The sequence below is a fragment of the Anopheles stephensi genome, chromosome X (genome assembly GCF_013141755.1).
Source record: "Anopheles stephensi strain Indian chromosome X, UCI_ANSTEP_V1.0, whole genome shotgun sequence".
NCBI classification, from domain to species: Eukaryota; Metazoa; Arthropoda; class Insecta; order Diptera; family Culicidae; genus Anopheles; species Anopheles stephensi.
Genome location: NC_050201.1, coordinates 11123098 through 11145000, shown reverse-complemented (window position 1 = coordinate 11145000; position 21903 = coordinate 11123098). Strand labels below are relative to the sequence as shown.

At 45.3% G+C, this 21903-nt stretch overlaps 1 protein-coding gene across 10 annotated transcripts in view; it reads right to left on the bottom strand.

Moving 5' to 3' along the window:
- The window catches only part of LOC118507132 (potassium voltage-gated channel protein Shaker), a 175520-nt gene that overhangs the window by 33149 nt on the left and 120468 nt on the right, over positions 1 to 21903 (bottom strand). For 7 of the 10 annotated variants that reach the window (XM_036045168.1, XM_036045216.1, XM_036045190.1 and 4 more), the window contains 3 exons: positions 3076 to 3199; positions 1662 to 1833; positions 1 to 78 (listed from right to left, as the gene is read on the bottom strand). The exon at positions 1 to 78 is cut by the window's left edge and continues 19 nt beyond it. In XM_036045168.1, coding sequence (XP_035901061.1) covers positions 1 to 78; positions 1662 to 1833; positions 3076 to 3199 — 374 coding nt within the window. Of the gene's footprint in view, positions 79 to 1661; positions 1834 to 3075; positions 3200 to 16406; positions 16491 to 21903 lie in introns of those variants that run through there. The other 3 variants (XM_036045183.1, XM_036045177.1, XM_036045226.1) reach the window with 2 other exon arrangements.

Sequence of the window (21903 nt, the reverse complement as noted above, 5' to 3'; positions counted from 1 at the left end):
GTTCGCCTAATTCATAAAACTTAATCTCTTCGCTAAATACATCTAAAGGTACGTTGACTGGTCTCCGTAATCGACCGCCTTGGGAACCGGGCATTCAGAGCGAGTCCACGACACGAGGTGGTGTGTGTTGATGTGAGTGTATTCGTGTGTGTGTGTGTTTTTTGTTTAGTGTAAGTGTGTTTGTGTTGTTGTTGTTGTTGTTGTTGTTTGGCGTTGCAGTTGATGTTGGCGATGGAAGATTTTGTTTTGTTTGATTTTGTGGTAAGATCACAATTGTAGTCGTTGTTGGTTGGTTGGTTGGTTGTTTTGTTTCGTGGTTTTTGTTTGGTTGTTTTTGTTTTGTTTCATATTTGATTTTTTTTTTGCGTCGATGAGATCAGTAACAGTGAGTGGTTTCGGTTCATGGAAAAAGGGATTCGAATTAAATTATTTTAGAAACATTTAAACAATATTGCAATGGTTTCAGTGATTGAAGGTTTGTTTTTTTTTGTTGGTTGATTTGATTTGTAAAATGGCGATGAATAGAAAATTAACGGTAAGTAAATTAAGTTTAAGGTAAATAAATTGATTTTTTTTTGTATAAGAAAAGAGGGAGAAAGTAAGACAAAACCATAATAAGAAACAAAAAACACAAAACAAAAAAACACATCGAACAAACAAACGAATAGGGATCGAGCAAGGGAGAAGATGGTAGCAATAGAGAAGAGAGAAAGAGAGAGTGTTTTTTTGTGTATTTTTTTTTGGGTGGGGGGGTCGATGGTCGAGTGCGAACAGGGCGAACCACCATTCCGGTACGTTTTGAGCCGGATAAAAGGGAAAAACAAACAATAAAAGTTGACCAAGACAATTCAAAGAGGTATAGAGAGAGGGGTGAGGGGGGGGGGTGGAAAGAGAGAAAGAACGAGAGAGACAGAGAGAGAGAGAGGGACACGAGATGATAGAGGGAATGAGAAAAAGGTAGGAAAAGTATGATCGCAAATCAAAATGGATTTTGATGAATAGAAAAGGGGTAGGGGAGGAAAGGGTTGGAAAGTAAAATGGCGCGCGACAAAATAAAAGCAAGAAGTACACAGATAAACAAAAATCACATTTGTAAGCACACGGACGCAGGTTTCGATGGTTGGCAGGAGTGTGGTTGTGTGTGTGAGATTGTGTGTCGTAAGGAAAGGGTACGGTTGGTTGGTGTACGTGTATGTGGGTATAGAGCAGGTGGTGTAAGCGTATGCGTGTGTGTGTGGGGTTTGTGTGGTTTGTGTGTGTGTGTTTTTTTTATTTGCAGGACGGAACGATGCACGTGGGCGATGGGCGTTGGTTTCACAAGAAGCGGTTGGTTGGTTGGTTGATTTGATTTTTTTTTATATATTCAGGTGTTGCAGGCAGGTGTTTCAGGTTGTACGGAGGGATTTTGGTTGGTTGGTGGTTGATTTCGTTATATTTATTTGATATGACGCATATGGTGAGATGGTGCCAGGTTTTTTTTTTTGGTGGTTCGAAAGGAGCCGATGATGAGCGTGAAAAACCGAAGATTTTGGGAGGTGGAGTGGTTATTGGCAAAAACCGAAGGTTTGTCATAATAGAGAAAAGAGAGAAGAAAAGAGAGAGAGAAATTTAAAACAAACTTCCGTTAATGGCGCTGATGGGGAAATTGAATTGATATATACTACCGCTTTGATAATAATACAAAATGGCATCAAAGCTCGGCCGATTCCGATCAAAAAAATACTCATTCCGCAGCGGATCGAAATACCGCAGCCTTCTGTCCGGATCGCCTAGTAGAGTATCGGGAAACTGGTTTAGCGTTCGTAGCTGCGTTTCAAACCGCAAACCACTGACCTGTGGGTGGGGAAAGAGTGGGTGAGAGAGAGAGAGAGAGAATGTGAGAGAATGTATCAAACACCGTTGCAAGGTAAGGTTATCTGTAGTGAGCTTCGGCTAATCAACCTACATCTCCGAACAAATTTTAGATTTCATCCTGGTCACGGCACCAAGGTGGTGTGTCGTACAGCAAACGCTGCCGTGAGTTACTACGCTAGGTTATACTTCTGAGCTCAAATTATAATTATAGGATGGAGCTACTTCCTGATACGTTATCGTTACATCTTGGTTGTTTTTCATGATTTTTTTTATATTTTTCTATTTTCTAAAAATAATTGAAATAAAATTAAAAAAAAAAAATTAACCAGAACGAAGCTGTAATATTTAAACTGGTTCGTTTACATAAGCACAACTTAGATGAGCGATTTACAAATCCTGGTCACGGCACCCAAGATGATGTCGTAAGGTCGCGTTATGAGAATCGATAACATATTCTTATACTGTTGAGCAGAGCTCATGATAAAATGCTGGTATTTGATGCTTATTCTTATTACGTAAAAATTCACATTACTGTTAAGTTGCATTACTGCATAAACACATTACTGTTAAGTTGCATTATATACCACCAATATAATTTGTTTTGTATTTTCTATTAATTTTGTTTTTTAATTGAATTTTAATAAGTATATAGATCACAGGAACTTTTTTTCTTATTCATAAAGAACGGCCTGGCCGTATTGCTTTAACAGGAACTTTTTAAACAATTAAAAATTTATTTAAAAATAAACTAAAGCCAGATTCTTTTATAACAGCTGATTTCAGATGATCGATCAAAAAATCCTAGTCACGGCACCAAGACGATGTCGAGCTATTAGCTAAAATCCTTCCTACAAATTCTGTGGTAAGCTATTGCAACAAATAAATACTGGCGTAACACGCGTATCCCTCACTAGTAACTATTTCAACAAATTCCTTTTAAATTGAATTTTGACTTTGATAATTATTTATCTAATTTTATTTCATTTTTCACCTTTTTTATTATAGAAATTTGAGGCTAGTTGAGGCAAATCCTGGTCACGGCACCACATATGCCTTTATCCTTGTTGGCGCTCTATAAGCTTACCAAATTATTTTTGTTCTTCTTTTCAAGTTAGCTGTTTTTTTTCTTCATGACAATTTTGTAACAATTTTTGTTGTTGTAATTTATGTGTGCATTGTAAGGAAATTCGAATAATTTTAAACAATTTCCAAAATACTTACGTTGATGACAACTCTCTCGCAGAAATCGTGATCGTGTGGTATTGGTTCAAAATGAGTATGACCTCCCCCAAAACCGTGCGCCGCCCCCCCTTCTTCATCCTGACTGCTCAACTTGGGTAGAGACCTGAAACGATTGTGGACCGTGCCAGTGGGGGGAAAAGAAAGCAAGCAAGAAAAACATGGATTAGTTTACGGTCTTACACTTTTACGTTAAAATTATTAATAAAGACGCTATTTTTCGAGGAAATACAAAACACGACTGCACATATGCTTCACAAATGTTGTATCCGGGCACGAATACCGCACCGTTTGCCTTCTCCCAATTTGCAGGAGCACTGTGGCTGCTGGTACGCTGCTTGCAGCAGCGTGTATGTTTTGCTCTTCTTTTGCGCAACCACGATAAATATAAACATAACACCGCCAGACGAGTAAGAAGACGCGGAAAAATGTATTAGCAACAAAAAAAAGTTCGAAGAAAAGGAGAAAAATATCTCCTCCAAAGTACCAATAAATCAATTATTTTTACGGAACCATTCCAGACGCGCATGCACGGGTAAGCGAGAAGGAACGAGCGTACGAGCGCGAAAGAAATCTTATGATGATTTACGCTGACTGTCGGTCGTAAACAAATCAATCGCTCCGCAGTGGAACGAACGGAGCCAAACCGGATTCGAATCGAGCGAGAGACCCTCAAAATCTGCGTTAGACGGTTCACCCGCGTATCGCGCGTACTTCAAAGGGCCGGCAGAGGACGGATGCTCCCGGACTCGGATTAGTGGCGTCAGTCAGTGGCGCGCACCAGTTCATCAGCACAACACACCCTCGGATCTTAGAATCTGGATTAGCTCCCACCTCGACCGAGCCCCAATCGCGAGTCCGGCTTGCAATGATTGACGAGGTGCTAGTGAGAGGTTCTGTTGCCTGTGAATATCGGCACAGCACGGCTTGCTCCGTTCTGGCTGGGTGCACACTAATGGGGATGCTCTAGTAATTAGGGAACGTCACTTCGCCAATACGCCGTCCGTTTACGGCGCTAGATTAACGTACTAGTACGCCTGGGGCCTAGACACTCGCAGCTTGCCAGGAATATCTGGAGGTTCTGATTGATTAAGGTTAAATTAGTTCCGCGTGAGTGTGAGCATAGACCGTTCCCTTTTCCCTTTGAATCGTTTCACGCGCTGAAACACGAGATGCAAAACAAAAATAGGATAGGAACTTGGTCTAACATTCCCACCAGCATATTTCCAGCGAAAAACGAGGCGGTGGTAAGGTAGAGGAGCGGATTTGGTGGATGCTAAAAATAGACACTTCTTCAGGACTCGACGAACCGTAACTGGTGACGGTGGCGCCTGGTGCTTTACGGTCACGATTTGCCTTGGCCACCGTCCTAAAGCAAATGAGGATGAAGGTGGAAGGGGAAAAGAGAAAAGCCGCCATGATGATGCCGGATGTTGACGTCGCATCCGAATGGAGACAAGATGTCTGCCGGGCAGGTTAAAGAATTGCGGTTTTCGATATTCGTAGTTTAATGGGATGGGAGATGCTGCCGCCATTGCATGGGTGAATGGTTGAAAACTTTCGCGATGAGAGCAAATCCTGCGTTAAGCTATTTTTTCTCAAGCCGAAAAGAAAAAGAAGAAGAACACAAAGAAAAGAACAACTCCATGCAAACGGAGTATCCTTTCCTATTTTTAAATTGCACTTCACAACTGTGCCTTCTGCTTCGCGAGTGGACAAGCGAGCAGAGCGAACTGTGCGGTCGACAAAACTTTTCCACTTTTGGATCTTTTTCCCCACTTTCGGCATTTTGTTTATCCACCATTTTGAAACTCCTCAGGGCTGGATTTTGTCAATCCGCGCTCAGCAATTTGGTTGGCTCGCTGATGCCGTCACTACGGCGCCAAACGGTGCGTTGCTTCTTGGATGGTTTTGTTCTTCCTTTGCACCCCCGTTTCACCTTCGCCTCCACTCCCTTAAGGTGGTTCTTATTGGCGTGATGAAAATGTGACAACAATCGAACAAACACCAACACCAACGCGGTGCGCCATAATGACGCAAAACTGCGTTTGCTCAAGTGCCCTTACCGCTGGTTCGCAACGCAAGGATTTGGATGTTCGCTTTTCCTTCTCCCCCTCCCCCCCTCTCGCCCGTGAAAAAAGCTAAAGTTTTTCCCTCCCTGCGATTTGTGTTAATACACACACACACATACATACAGGCAGGTTAAAGCAGGCCGATAGGTAGGAAGGTGTATTGCGAAATGAATGGACCAAGAATTCTTCCCACTCAGCCCACAATTGTTAGCCCACCTATACCACCAGTACGGGGAAAAGCATTTCTATTCCCCCCCTCTTACCCTTCTCCTCCCACCTCCTCCATTCCATCGTCTGCTCATCGTGAAGCATATTTTCCAAACCTGAGAGTCCTGTAATATCCTGCCCCGTGCTTCCGCTCGGCTAAGTTTGAAGGATTTCAGCGAGGCAGACAGGGTAAAGTTCGCTATTTTTAGCAAAACCACTTCGCTTCCCCCTTTTCATCCTTCCCTTTCATCCCTTCTTGTGTGGTGTGCCCACACACCACCCCCCGGAGACTGAGTTCTTTCCTTCGTGTTGTTTCGCGTTCGGTTTCTCGGGGGAAAAGTGGGCTGTAAAGTTTGGGGATTGGAAGAGGGACACTTTCTTGCCCCACACACACATACACACCGACCTCTTCACAATTCTATTTTCGGTCGCCTTACCCAGCATCCGAAAGCTGGCCAAAGTGAATGACGGTGGCTTTTTTTGCGCTCTTCTTGTTTAGTTCCCCTTTCTTTATTGCTCAATCGAATTGAAATGATTGCATGTACGGGAAAGCAAGACGAAACGAGGCGGAAGATAATAAATAGTGGCAGGCGGTAACAAAATCGCCTTCTGAGATTTTACATTATTGTCGGTCAAATGGGACCATAATGAATCCTTTTTTAAGGTTCATCTTGACGCCCGCTTAATGAATAACCGAAACCGAATTCTCATCTACCTCATAACCACCGCACTTTACGTAAGCGTTATTTTCGATGTGGTTTCTAATCTGTGTGTTTGTTGCTTGTTTTTCTAATTTTAGTATTGATTTTTCCATCAAAACAGATGATTAGTGGAGAGTAAAATGGTTGCTGGTTGACTTTTGGTGATGCTGTGCCGCTGTAACAAATTCGGAAAGCCACATTAATGCCACCGGTCACAAGGATGAAAATTAGGCCGACATAAATATTCGATGCAGCACATCCTCGATGCGATCCCAAACCTCCTCCCGTCATTTGTCCAATTACTCATTTTAATTAAATCGCTCTTCGCCAAAATTCGGAACCAATGCCCAATTAGGGGGCCCTGTTCGCCGGAACCGCTGGATGGATTCTGGGCAATGCATGAAATCATTTCCATGGAAGCGACAGCACCGGTTGTGGATGGCTGTGTGTGTGTGCTGCTGGGAAATGATTTGTTATTTGCATAACGTACATGTTGTGCGAAGCTTGTTTTATTAGGCTCGAGCACACCGTTGGCCGCTGCATCGGAGTGTTCTGGCCTTGGCAGTTCCACCGAAAATGTTGCACCGTGCGAAAGCACTCTCGGTTTCGGTGCGATATTAAGCTAATTACCAATCCATTCGCTAATCATGCAAGCGCGTTTTAAATGTAACGAGTGTGCCGGTGCATTGTAAAATGGTTTCCGAGCACGCCGTGGGTGGGCGTTGCGATTTGGCCAAATCAAACCATATGGGTGCTATTGAAAATGTGTGGCCGACTGACCGAATTTGATGATCGATTGTAGTTTCGGTGCTATTTGATGCGTGGCAAAATGGCGCCAGGTGTTACGGGTAGGAAGCATTTGATTAAATGTTTCGATTGTATGCTTGAATTAGCGGTAATTAAGCAGAGTGAATGCAACAAAACAATTCACAGCAAAAGGCAAATTTCAGTTAAAACGGAAGAATTATGATTTGATTTGCCTTATTTGTGTGGAACCGTTGGTTTTAAGAAATAATTGCTAATTTAATTTTTATTGATTCTATTCGATGGAGACGCCTGGTGATGGAGGCGCCTGGTGTTTGGTAAAGGGTTCGATAATAAATAACAGATGGGTTATTATTGAGTGATGTGAAAGGAAGTAAACAGCTCATAATAAGTATTTTAGCTACTTAACTACAATCATTATTATTCGACATTATTTTTATGGGTCAAATAATGTAGTTTAAAAAATTATCGCTCCCTCCCAATTCGGGTCTTTGGTGATCTGAGCCAGTTTTGTTGTTGTAAGTATCGTGATGCATTGTGGCTTATACATCATAGCTCAATTTCAGCTTAAACTGAAACATTTTATTTAAACATTAGAGCAAAATTATACTAAAAAGTTTATCAAAACGCTATGTACAAAGTAAAAAGCTTGAGAACTATTTTCAGCTTCACTGTTTATTTTTGCTTGACAGGAGCAGGTGATTTTCAGATTTTCTCTAGCTGAAATCTTTATAGAAACCATTAATTGGTTGTTATCGATGGAGACGCCTAGTTATGGAGGCGTCTGGTGTTTGATGAAATTGTCTGATGCAAGCATAAATTATTGCTAATTATCATAGCTGCTTAACAATGAAAAACAGTTTAAGAAAAATGTTGCTTGGTGCATAATGGCAACAGTACAATAATTGTCACTCACAATAATTTCAATTTCAAAAAAAATAATTTTAAAATATTTTCCACCAGTTTCAAATAGCAACATTTTCGCTTTAATATTCAATATAAATTTTATTTGTCCTTCCCCGACCTGCTTTTTTCCAATCCCTTCCCACATTGGGGCAGAAGAACTTTTTTGCCGAAAACCGAACGTCTACGTCCCCATCCCAAGCCGGCAGCGCAGTCAAAATCCCTAATGAAAATTGATTTAAATACGAACCCTGTAAAGGTAAATCACGACAATCGTTAATAATGTTGTTTGGACAGTTGCCATTCACTTGCCAGCGAAGCATGTTCAACATGCCCGGGGCTGGTGCGAGCGTGGCAGGCGGAAAACATTTTATTTGTTTCCGCTTTCCGGGGAGTTCTCGGTAAATGGGACGGAAATCTATGACAATCGATCGAGAACCGGAAACAAGTGCGGGGAGGCCGAAGGGAAAGATGATCGGAAAAAACTTGAACAGTTAACAGAACTGTTCGCATCTCAGGCCTGACGTTCGGGGACGGCCATGTTTTTTTTAATAGCTTACCAAACGTCTGTTTAGCGTCCTGGTCTGTGAAACGATTTGTACTCGCTGCTGGCTTTGCTACCGGTGCTTCTGGAATCAATCATATCGATTAAGGCGGAATAAAAGTATAATTGATGAAGCTCGCGCAATAAAAGCCAGCGACGAGTTGGAAACAACAATCTAGAGCGTACCTGTGTGGGGAACGCATGAAGGAAAAAGGGGGAGAAAAAAGATTGCAACCAAACAATTTCCATTCGTTCGGGGTAAAAAACAAGTTATTGGAAAACCTGATTCAATGCGCCGGAAGCAGTAAATGTGTTTTGTTTTGCTTTTCTTCTGTTTCCTTTTCGAAGCACCAGGGCTCGTAAAGGGAAACCGCACGGCTAACAGTGGCCGTGAAACAAATGTACAGCGTTAGCTTATTATTTTCCCTCGCGCAGAAGATATCACACCCCCATTTACGCCACCCATTCCAACATTCCTCCCCTTCCCCCCTTCCCTCCATCAGTGCTCTTTCCTACTGCTGCATCTGCTTTTATCTAGTCATTTTGTTGTTTTGTACTATTGCCTTGCGCAGGGTGCGAAACGGTCCGTTGCGCCCGAGGAAGCCATAATTAATTGTGAAAACTTAGAAACGTGCTTCACGGATAGCTGGAAAATGGACGCATTCCGGGCTCCGGGAATGGAATGGTGTGTGTGTGGATTGAGGAACGAAGGGAAGGGGAGGATAGGATGTACAACGGGGAGGATACACGGTGACGAGCTCATTTTATGCTCGGTGTGTTGGGCGTCGTAAATCGTAATCGAAATGGCCTGTATCGACTTCCGGTTGGGTGCGCCATTTTGCACGAAGCCATCTTGTGGGCAGCGTGGTTGCGTGTGGTGCGTGGCGCTTACCCGTAGAGAAACGAAGGAGTAGCGGCAGGGGTGGGATAGGAGTGCGTACAACGCAAAGCATTCCTGAGGGTGCGTTCGGCCGAACGGAATGAAATGGAAATCGCTCAATCATGGATGAACGGATGGCCGATCGTGGCCGGCCATGGATTCCTGATGGTATTTGGCGAGATTAAAGCATTTAATTTTCATTTCTCGCACAAATCCGCCGTGCGCATAGAAATCCACCGAAAGGGAGTGGCAAATTGTGCATTGGTTGTTGTGACTGTTGCCTTTGCCTTTCTGTCCATTGCCACAGGAAAACGGCGCAGGAATGTTAGACAATCGAGATTTGAGCTTTGTTTCATAGGAAAGATTTTTTGATAATTTTTTTGCCCCTGTTGCACAGTACTATAGCATGGCTGAATCGAGGAAAATCAGATGATAGGACAAGGGGGAAAAGAAAGTGAAAAAATACTATATCAAAAACGAAGGATGGTGTTTTTTTATAGAGGTGTGCGCGCGCCTGGCAATTATGCAACATTTTAAAAAGTCAGTCAGAAAATGTAAACGACAATTTTCCAACACCTTTGCAAACAGGGAACAGTAATAATATTACAAAATAACTCATTGCATACTTTCAGGCGTGGGAGTACTTCCCATTGAAATAATACGTAAATGGCGAATTTAGTGGCATTCAGTTGTAAAGCGTTGCAAGAATCAAGTAAAACCCACTTAGAAAAAGTAAAAAATAAAACCCACTTAGAAACGATGTTGAGTGTTGGGTTTGCGCGCCTGGAACTATGCAATGTTTTCGAGATGCCAGTTTTTCAAAACCTTTGCAGGGCATGGTGCACAGCAAACGAAAAAATATTGCTTCCAACACCAACCGAAAAAGGAAATATTAAAATTCAAAATAAGTTTATTGCATTCATTTAGGCGCAAAAGCACTTTCTATTAATATTATACGCTTAAGACGTATTTTGTGAAGTTTAAATCAAGGCAATGAACTGACTGGGCAAAATAAATAAAATATCCCACTCAAAGACGATAAGTGCAGTTTTTTATTGGGTTTAAACGCCCGGAAGTATGCAATTTTATGATTCAGGTGAAAGTTTTTTCTTATACAATCGAATTAAAAAGTGCAAAGAACGGGTTACAATCAGTTTTCCAACCTTCCCGAATATTAATCAGTAACTTCAAATTAATGCATACTTTCAGGCGTAAGAGCCCTTCTTATTGAAAGAATTAGCTAAAACCGTATGAAGTGTAGTATAGCTGTACATTGACACAGTGTTGGCAGGAATTAAAAAGTACTCTCAAAGACTAGGTGAGGAGTTCTATGATGGATTTGGACGCCTGGAACTATGCAATATTTGTATACCAGTTTTATGAAAAAACTTATAAACAAATCGACTTTAAATGTATGTTGCCGTTGCGGAAACATTTGCGAAGAATGTTTCATAGTACAATTTAGGTACATTAGATCGACAGTACGTCCATCTTGCTACCATATTGCATTGCGAAATCTGTTTCCCACCCGTATAGCTACGTCATCATGAGCAGGACAAAATTTGGGAAGCCACATTTTTGCAGGTGTTGTTTTTTAAAAAGAACGGCAGGCAGGCCCAAAACGATACTGCTAAAGTCGACTTCTTGTACAAACTGGCCTGTTGCCATGGCTGGTACCGCGGTGCGGTAACATCAAGCCCACCACCAAAGAGAGGGAGAGAGAGAGAGAGTGACACACACACACTTAGGGCGGAAAGGTTGCCTCCAGGCAGCAATTAGTCGGTGGCCCCGACCCGAGGAAGCGTTTTCGCCCAGATCGTGCCTCGTGACGCCACATACCTAGGGTTGAGTGGCATAAACATTTGGGTCATTCGGTACCCCGGCACTCGGATGTGGTTTTGTGCCATTTCGGTCTCCCGCCCCGGGGGTCTCGATCCACCAGCTGGAGCTTTATTCATGTTTTCCCCTCGCCCGGTTCCTCTATCCGCGCTTCCCTGCAATCCCATTTTCAGCGCAAGGCGAGGTTTTCCGCGTAGAATGTGCCATTTTATGTTCCAGTGTTTTATGGTCTGTCCCGGTTTTTTGTTCTCCTGCCTTTTTTATTTAGTTGGTTGGTTGGGAAGCATTCTTTCTTAGGGGAAGCAGAAGATGAACCAAAATGTGCTGTGGGGGAAAAAAGCACCAAGAAGAATCGTACAAGAAAACGGCATCAGCCTCCGTTAAGCTACAGCTGGTGCCAAACGGTAACTGCAGATGGTGCCGGTCTCCATCGTACGAAGGGTGACCAAGCCAAGAAAGGGCACACACACTAAAAACTGCATCATATGACACACACACACACACACATATAAATGTGTGCAAAACACGCGGATTATCTAGCCAAAAACCGGCTGACCTAGATAGGGAAAACACGTTTGTCTCTCGAAAAGTTTTAGTCCTCCCCACCTACCCCCCCTAGCATTATCTGTCCACCAGCGAAACAACCCCGTTTGCCAATTGGGTTCTATAATGATCCAATTTTTAACGGTCAATTCCACTGCCGAATGGTTGTGGTGCAATCGCACCATCGGTCCGGTCCGCGCCAGCACGGACGCAAATCGGAATTGTAAATGCTCATTCGATTCACCGCACATCGAATCGGGGATAAGGGCTGCTACTATAAAAATCGCAAACCCGCAAACACTTCGCCCCAGCGCACTGTGCATTGCATTGCTGTTGGGAAATAAAAATCAAATAAATTTAAACTTCTAACATCGAGCAGCGAATCAGTCAAACGAAAAAGGGGGAACGAAGGAGACGGACACACGCTCGTTTCCGTTTCGGAGTACACTACAGGTCCAGGACGAACGTCACGGCACCAGCAAATCGAGGACACACGGGCGTCCCGGGAATCGTTGCCATCGTTTGCGTCATTTAAGTACGCTGTGTTCGTGTGTATGGTTTGCTTCTTCACCGCTTTAGGAGTGAACACATGCTCCTGTTCCGCTGTCCGAGGAAATCCTGCTTCCCCGTCTTCAAGCCACCGCAGATAAGCCGGCGCCAGAAACCCCCCCCCCCCCCCCCCCCGTTTTTATTAGCCGAGACTGCAAGTGATGGAAGTGCAACCCCGAAAACCGTGAACTCATCAACGACCGAATGATGATGCATCGCAATTTCGCTGCGTCAATGCAGCCTTTTGTCCTAATTCGGGAGCTCTAATTGTACGCCACTCCGAAAACCAGAGCCGTCACCGGAGGGGGTTTTTTTTAATGGTCCTGACCGGTTCTAAAAGGAGTTCCGGGTACGACTTCGTCCAAGATTTTAATGGAGCTCCGGTCAAATGCGAGTGGCGAGCTCTGGTGGCGATGGTCATGGTTTCGTTTTCTAATGGGTGCCTTTGCCATTTTTGTGGCCCTGTTGGATCAGATAAATGTTTTCCTTCAGTTTAATGGCCCTTCCAAGCTGGGTGCCACACGTGGCTTTTAGCTAATCGGGTTCGGATACTTCACAAAACCGTCTCCATTTTTTTTTTGCTGGGGGAGTTGCATTTGATCCTCCAGGCAGAAGGCGAGCATGGAGGAGAAAACAAATCTTGGCAGCAGAGCGGAGCTCTAGAGTGAAAGATGGTGTAGTGAAGAGTTTTTAACAGGGTGCAAAGCGAAAAATGGACCAAAATTGAACAATAAAATGTCTATAAACTAGCGAATAGTGAGCTATTCCACCAGAGCTGCTATCGTTGCACATTAAGCATGGATCTACAAAATACCGGCTAGATCTGTACGTCTAGCTGCACCGACGCGGTACATTAGCTCGCGAGGGTACGAGTTTACGACTTTGGGCGATATAATATCCTACTTTTGTGAGCTGAGCAATCCATGGCACGCGAGACACGTCCCAAGACCATCTCTTGGCCGTCCTGATTAATGCACTCCGCATCCTAGACACGGAACGATCTGCGTACCAGTAGATTGCTTTTATGTAGATGAGCCACAACCGTTTTTGCCGCAGATCTTGGCCGATCTCGACAGATAGCGCCGCAATAATGCGGCGTTCGCGCGACTATTGTCTAGTGATAGTGTAGTTAAAACGGAGGGGAAGAAACCCAACACCGGGCTACGGTCGAATTACCTGTCCGCAAGAAGAGGGGGCTGACCGCTCGTCTGACTTTCACCGCAACTGACTGGCTCTTGTCTGGGCCCAAGTACTGGCGTCAGGCCCCATTTCTCAACAAAATCTATCGGAGAAATGGTTGATGCCGAATTACACGGCGTTTTTTCGTTATCTTTGCGATAGATTATGGTTTTGCATTTAAATAGGTAACCAATGGTTCAACAATAGTGGCTTTGGCTTTGCTGTCGTTGGCTAGCGGCGTAAGGGCGTAACAGACGAGCGGGTTGTGCTGTGTGTTGCTGTTTTTTGTTGCTGTTGTTGTTGGATTTCCGGGGGCGTGAGACGCCTTCTCACGTCAAGGTTTTCTCGCGTTGGGGAGTTGGTTGTTTTTTTTTGCTTTGCGGCTTGGTTGTATCTTGCTTTCCGGGTTTTGGGTTGATTTTTGTTTTGTTTTATGTTTGGAAAATGGAAAATTGGAAGGATAGGCTAAAGGAGAGACAGAGAGAGATAGATAGAAAGGGAAGGGGAAAAGGCGACAGAAAGAGTGCGGGAAGGCAAGAGTCGTCACACGCAGTACACTCCACGAGGCGGGGTTTAGTGGTGACAGGAGTGCGCCGACTGCTTAGCGTAGAATTGTGAGAAACTACTCCGGACGTCGTCTAGTAGAAGCGTGTGTTGCGCGCTCTACTACTGCAACCACTACTGATGCTGCTGCTCCCAATTTGCTGGTTCACAGTTGATTGCGGGTATTTGCGCCTGATCGCTGGGGCTTTTCTTTTTCAGTTTTGCGGTTGATAGTTCGATTTGTGTGTGTGTGTGTTTTTTTTTGTCGACGATTTCTTGGGACGGGATCAGACTCGCAGCATGCGGCTGGAAGCGTGCGTTAAGCACACAGGCATCTCACACAGAACACACGCGAGCCTCCTAGCCGCAACGGTGTACGGCGCACAACACTTTACTGCCAACGTCGGCGGCCTACTTTCGCCGGTATATAACAACCACCAACAGAAAACACACACATACACCGAAACACCGAAACACCGAATTCCACCGAACACACACACACAGCACGTGTAAGAGGATTGATTTCTTCTCAGAGCTTTTTGATTAACTTTTTTTTTGCTTCTTCACTTAAACTGATCGCTTTGCTGGGGCCTGATAGCACACTAGCCACTGGGGCATCTTCCCGGGACCGAGAGGTTCATAAAGCTAGACGCGTGCTAGTTAACTTCACGAGCACTGCGCGGAATCATTTGTACTGTGTACTGCGTCCTAGAAAGGGATGCGATGGTAGGGAGAAGAAAAAAAAGTTGGAATAAAATATTGGACATTGGGCAGCGAACGGACAGCGTAGGTCCTCGCAGCCTCACAGACAACGGCAAACGACGCTCGCACGCAGAAAGTCTTGTTCAAACTGGCTTGCTATACACTTGGGTTGGTCTGAGCTACTGGGCTTTTTCGGTAGATAACTTCACACTTGAGCAGGAGTTTACACACACACACACGCGCGAATACACCAACACCAGTATGCTGATAGATGACACTCGGTAGAACGTAGCTAGTAGCTGTGATCGTTGTGCGTACTAGCTGAGGACTAACAGTCCACACAACCGGAACCCGGACCGACCAGTGATGCTCCTGTTCGTCGCTGGCAGCGTAGTAACCTGGTTGACCGATCCTAACAAACCCCTCCCCGCAAACGGTTGCCACCGACCGATGACGTTCGGTCGGGTGAAGCGCGCTGCGAAAGTGGAGCGGTCGTGTGCGAAACTCTGACCGGTTCACGTGCGATAGTTTTGCAACTTTGCAACGCGTCCGGGCAGGGAGCTTCAGCCGTCCGCATGGAGAGATCGCTCCAACACACAGACTCACTGGCCTCTCCCGAAAACTCCCCCCGTTTTATCCTCCCTGAAGCCGGGTGATCTTGTGCTACACCTTCCTCCGCACACACACACACACACCAGAGACCTCTCCCTGTAGCAGAAGGTTGACCAGCACGCGCACCGAAATATGATATGTGTCTTGTCCGTACGGCGTATCGCGTGTGCTTTCATTTCACCTTTTGTAAAGCTGGTCCCTACATTCTCGGCTGTGAATCGTTTGCGAGAATGAACAAAGCTCTCGCTCTCGTGTACACAGGAGTGCTCGCTCTCGCTCTCTCTCTCTTTCGCTCTCCTTCTCTAGCTTACTCTCTTGAAGGCAGACTGAAGGCCTCGCGTATCAGTGTGATTCGTTCGTGTGTGTGCGTGATTGATTCCAAATCTTGAATCTCGCCACCTCGAAGTCACACGAAAATCTGCTGACTACCGAAAGCGTTACACTTGCCAACGGTTCCGACGGTTTAAAACTTCAAATTCGAACGATTCTCATGGCACTCCACACGGTAGGCGTGTGATGCTGTGCAAGGTACAGATAGATATCCCCCCCCATGTTGTTGTTGTGTTTTGTTGGAGGAAAATCTTTGCCGTACAAAATACTAGCGTAGTATGGCATGAGGACCGCAGAGAGTTGACTGTCATAACGCGAATCTCTTCTTTGCGAGAGTCTGCTCGCTCTGGACTCTCTGCTCCCGGTGCCGTAGCGTATGATGGTGTTTTTTGATTTCTCAACATACACACACACGCACACACCTACATACACACAGCCGCCGATCACCGATGCTCTTGAAGGCTCCAGCGAGTCTGCGGAAAATGCTAGGCCACCAAACGGTGCGTACGAATGGATAACTTTTGGGGCCCAAATTTGACTTTCCACTGCACCAGAGATATTGACCGGAAGGGGAATTTCTTTTAACATTGAAAGCAAAAGAGCTAGAATTGAAGCTGAGAAGCAAGTGAGGTAGAATCATCAACGCTAGCTGAAGGTTAGCAGGGATTATACCAACATTCAAAGTAGTGAGGCATCTCGGGATGCCCTAAAGGGCATCTGTTTACGCTCAGCAAAATCCTTCATGCATGCTCGAACACACACACACATTCACGTACAGAAACTTTGATGTTTGATTGTACCAACTGTACGATGTACGACCCAAACACACTGCTTAACGGCTCATGGCATCAAAAATCGTGAAGCTGGCAGGCAGTATTTCCTCACAATAGCGCACCAACGAAAGCTCGGAACGTATCGGAAAGGAAAAACAACACACAACTCACTCTAGGATGGACTCTACGCACACAGACACCCCACGCGTGCACATACACATCCAGCCGAACGGAAGGCACTGTGCGCACTGGTCCGACCTCTGGCCTGCGACTGTCGTAGGCCGTGTCTGGAGAGACCCACCAGCGTGTGTGTCGGCCAAAACAGCAGCGTCCAACTGTCTAGCCCGTTTCCGATGCCCGATGTGCGAGTGTCTGCCTGCGTGTGTGTGTGAGTGTTTAGTTTGTGTGTGTGCGCTGTTTTTCCTCCTCTTCTTCTTCTTCTTCTTCTTCTTCTCGCTTGCTTGCTTGCTGTATTGTAAAACGGATATGCTCCGGATGTCCTTCAGTGGATTGCACTTGCAGCTTTGCGGATGTGTGCGCTGCACACTAACTGCGAGCTGATGGTGTCCGGTATCCCCGGCATCACGACCGTCGAGGGTGGAGCGAGCGAGCGAGCGAGGACGAGGAGCACAAATTTAAATAAATAAAAAATAAGAATACACACACACACACACGGAGCCTTGCACCCTACACATGGACGCTGGAGTATGGATAGAAATGAACGGCCAGTTCGTAAGATGAACGGGTAGTACGAGCTTGATCAAATACGGGAAAAGGTCAGAGAGCCGTACTGACGCTGCTCGTCAGTACTCTTAGCCCAAAGGAAGAGCGAGCGAGAGACACACACACACACACACGTAGAGAACGAGAGCTCCACATCATCTTCTTCACAGCGAGCGTATGGGGGACAAGGAGCGCAAAAAGAAGGTTTTGCACTGTACACATGCGGGCAGCTTTCGAGTAAACCCCTATAACTATAGCCTGTACCAGCCTAGCCTAAGGCTTCCCTTACAACACCGTCCATTATTCGCACTACTTCCATTAGGCTGCCAGCGAATGGTGAACGGCTTCACCAGCGCGTGGTTGGTGCAGTGCCGTCTCGCATCCCATTCTTGCCAGCTGGAATCCAACATCCGCTGGGCGCTAGATTGATCGTTTTGCTGATGGATGAGCGGTCCAGAATGCCCCGGAGCAAAGCGAACTTTCTGACTTTCATTATTGAATATATATCTCGGATATACCGAACCGATAATCAGCCTCAGATGTACACACAACCGTGCAATACACAATGCACACACACACGCACACACGTCACGGACACGGGCAGGCCACGTACGGAGAGCGCACAGTAGCAGCAGTAGCAGCGCGACACGTTACACCGACTGCTGGTGACAGAGAGTGCGGATGCCGACTGAAGGCACACAGCAGCCGAAGCCGAAAGGATGTGCTGCTGCAGCAGAGTGCCGAAAAATCCGAAGGCCGCAGTCGCTGCTGCTGTTGCTGCTAGTGTTACTGCTGCTGCTGCTGCTGCTAGTGATGTTGTTGTAGCTTTTATTTGTTGTTGGTTCGGTGAGAGTTGTTGCCCGGTATCACTGCCACACACGCACACACTCACACTGTTCCAAAAACCCAAGATGCGAGATGCGAAAGAGAGACGTCTTCTGCAGCTTCCAGGCAGAGAGTTCGCAATTGCAGGAGAGCATTCTCGCACGCTCAATCTCAGTCTCTTCCTCGATTTTTTTTGTAGGATTTTTTGAAGCAAAATTGTTTCTACCAATTATTTCCTAATATCTGGATATTGGTTCATCGTAAGCTGCAGTACTGGGACTCTTTTAAGTAGAGTCCTCCGTATGGTTACGGATGTACAGCATCCCAGCATTGCTGTCACCCACCATCACACAGCAAGCTCCCATTTCCACAGCGCAAAACATGCTGCAGCGCCATAATTATGGCAGCGCGAGTCGCTAGTAACGCTAGCATGTGCTCGTGTAGCTACGTTTCCATGTGCGTATGTGTGTGTGTGTGGGCTTTTTTCCTGCTAAAGCACACCTGCACGAGAGCGCGTACACAAACACACACCGTAGACGATCTCTCTCGCGCTCTCTTCACCTGTGCGTGTTGTTTACATGATGACGCTCCGTGAAGTCTTCGCTCTCTCGCTCTTTGCAGCAGCCGTTTTTCTTGCCGATACGCGTTCTTTCGCGTATTTCGCGTGGTTTCTTCTTCTTTTCCGACCTTAGCAGATTTTTTTCTTCCCGTACACACCAACCGTAAAGTTCCGATAATCCCCGCGCGCGCGGCTCCTTCTGGCCTTGCAGCGGTGGGGAACGCACCTCGCCAGAACAAGCAGGGCTTTGTGTTGGACGCATTGTTGTGATGTGGCTTGCCGTGTGGATTGTAACCGGACAGAGACTGCGGCATTCCCGGGTGGGAGGAAAACAACACCGGCTGATTAGATGAGATTTCATTTGCTAGCAGCAGCGCTAGCTACGAAATGACCGCTGGCACCACAATACTTTATGGGGACTTTTAGTGGAATGTCTCGATGGAGATTTGCCTAGCGAAAGCGCTACCGGATGAAAAATTGAAATCAATTCAGTGTAGAGTTGTTTTTCCCCTATTGGAAAGTTCAGCCTTGTTCCCTGAAACTTACCAAGATTAGGGCTAACAATAAAATGTTATGAAGATTGCCACAGGAATGTCTCAAGAAAAAAAAAATAACGTAGAAGAGCTATCAGATAGAAGAATGAAATCAATCCCTTTAGGGTGGTTTTTTTCCCTATCGTAAAGTCCTGATAAGTCTCCTTAAAGTCTTCAAGTTTAAGGCGAACATTTTTGCACACGAGCTTCTCCAAAGAAAAAAAAAGATGTTTTTGTCGCATTTCTTCAGGATGAAACTTAAAATAGTCTTAAAAAGGACCACGCGCTCGCATACCCCATACCAAACACGGCAATTGGTCAGCATGGAATTTATGTAGCCTTGGACAGCCGCTTTTCGCTTCCAAAAGCGAAGAATTCGCCGGGAGCAGTCAGGCTCCGGCCCCGTACTTTAAAACAATCTTCACAGCAGCACCGTGCGTCATTTTTCATCATTGTGTGTCCTGCTTTTTTTGTCCGTATAGCAGCACGAAAAAAAAAAACGAAAACAAAAACGAAACCAAGAAAACAGTAATAAGTAGTCACCATAGGACAAAGGTCTACTGCAACGGTCTAATCATACGATACAGCAAGAGGAAAAAAGGCTCATATAAAATGAGCGAATAAAGCAGCCATATGCAATGGTCGCATATGCTGTTGGTGTGCCAAAGTGGGACCAAGAATGCATATGGCAGCTGGGCCAGATCACATTACCGCTAGGTCCATTTCGGACTAGATGGGTACAACGGGTTTTAGGGGGGAAGGAGGACGGAGGGTTTGAATTTTATTGGCTCCCTAGCAGCCCATTATTGTCTCTGGCTTCGGTTGAGTTGGCTGTGCAGGGCTTCTGTTGTTAAAATTTTCTTTTACAGTGGAAAAAAAGGGAAACACAGAGAAAACCGACGCAACGCAACTATCAGCGCTGGGTGCTTCACATGAAACATTCATCCCCGCAAGGCATCTGCCTCACTGAGCTTGCAGTTTGCCAACGCGAGAGAAAGAGCGAGAGAGAGGGTGCGAGTGAGAGATGCTGAAATGCGAGAGAGAAAAAGGGCTGCTGTGAAGCTTTTCGGCTGTGCAAATCTATACTAATGAGTATTGATTAATGTGAGTGCCCTTTCAGCCCTTTTGTACAGCGCATCCGATGCCGTGGCAGCAAAAACAAGCGGGACAGGTTAGTACGTGGCAAATTGTGTGCGAGCCCGATTTCGGAAGCACGCGAAAAGGTCAAGCATTAGCCATCGAAGGTACCAAGGGCTGGAATGTTTGGTAAGCGAACTTTCCCTAGTTCACCCCATTGCAGCTTAGATGAGTTTGTGAAATTTTTGCTTCACTAGTGAATCCTTTACGAACGGATTAACTGTGTGTGTGTGTGAGAGAGCGAATGATACGTTAAAAAAAGGAGAGAGCGAGAGAGCGTTATGGCCACCCGAAATGGGAGATATCTACGTCTGTTTTAAACAGTTCACCAGGTCGACAGATCTTACACGCGCTACCTACATTTGGGGCATAATGGACGCTGTTTTCTTCACCTTCAACCCTATCGCTCGCTCGCTCTCGCTCTCTCTCTCGCTTGCTCTCTTTCTCTCTTTTTAACTGAACCACGTGCTCGGATGCGTACTCGATCGGGGAGTTTAAACCGGAACCGAACACAAAAGCCAAAGCCCGGCCCGGTGTTGTTGGTTTGCGAACGTTCGCTGTTCGGCCACATTCCAATGCCTTTTCCCTTTTTTGATTGATCAAGCAAAGTGGCTGTGATGGTAGAGGGAAAGGGGTACGAGGGGAGAACATGGCGGGGAAAGGGAGAAGAGAGGGCCCCAGTTCGAAGTTGAAGCACATTTGCGCATTTTGTATTTCATTCCTGCCGATCGAAGAATTCTTGCTCGTTGAGGCTTGAGGATAAGTATCGCAACTACACCCATCCGGCAGTGCGGCAGTAAGGTGAGAATAAGTGTAGAAAGGGGGCAAAAAAATGGATGCTAGAAACTAGAAAGTTACATTCAGCTCGAGACAAATCTTTCAAGTGCGCTTCAAACCCGACTCGGAGCGGCTGAGCCGGTTCGGTGCAGGGAGAGAAAAACAGATTGCCAGCTGTTTCTTTTCTTCTAACAAACTCCCTTTGCATTTACTGCACACAACAACAAAAAAAAAAACTCACCCTCATTGCCTCCCTTTTAAGATAAGTCGCAAGGATCTCGGGAAGGGATGTGGTGCGTGATTGCGGATAATGATACACCACGCGTTTCGGAGGTGTAACATAACCCCCTTACACTAAGCGGGGCTCAGACATGCATATTGAAACGTTTAGCATGCTCGGTACGGGGCGGAAGTGTTCGTGTTAGGTTACATTCCAATATGGCGCACAGTTTGAAGCATAATAGATCGTTGTGGGAGCGTTAATGGTGCACACTCTTACATTATTGATCGTTTTCAGTGTGTTTTAAAAGTTTTTTTATGCTGATTTCTTCGAATGCAGAAATTAAAGAAAAGTTTCAATTGATAGAAGTTATATTTAAAATGGTGGTTTTGTTATTTCAAAATGGACGGCTCAGAACCTTGTGCTTAAGGATTAAATTCGTTAAGCTGGTAAGGCATGCGTAGCTGCAATAATGCAATGGATTGAAGAGTGATTAAACGAGAGAGAGAGAGAGAGAGAGAGAGAGAGAGAGAGCGAATGAGAGAGAGACAGAAATAAAAAAATGTCGTGATTAAGATAATTAGAGAAGTTCTAAACCATACAAGCCAGAAATGACAGGTTTAGAACTCTTTGGGTTGTAGAACTTAAAAAAAAGGATAAATTAGAGAACTATAACAACAAATAGGCTTGGACGGTTTTCACGCAGCAGGACCTGGGTTCAAAACTCATCTGAGCCGTTTCCACATAGTGAAGATTGACTATTCAACTATCCGGTATCAATAATTAAACCATAAATGACAGGCACGATCCAAGAGGTCGTTAGCTCAAGAAGAAGAATACGGATAATTTCTGATTATCGTTTAAAATCTCGAATGATTTTTTTGTTTAAATAAT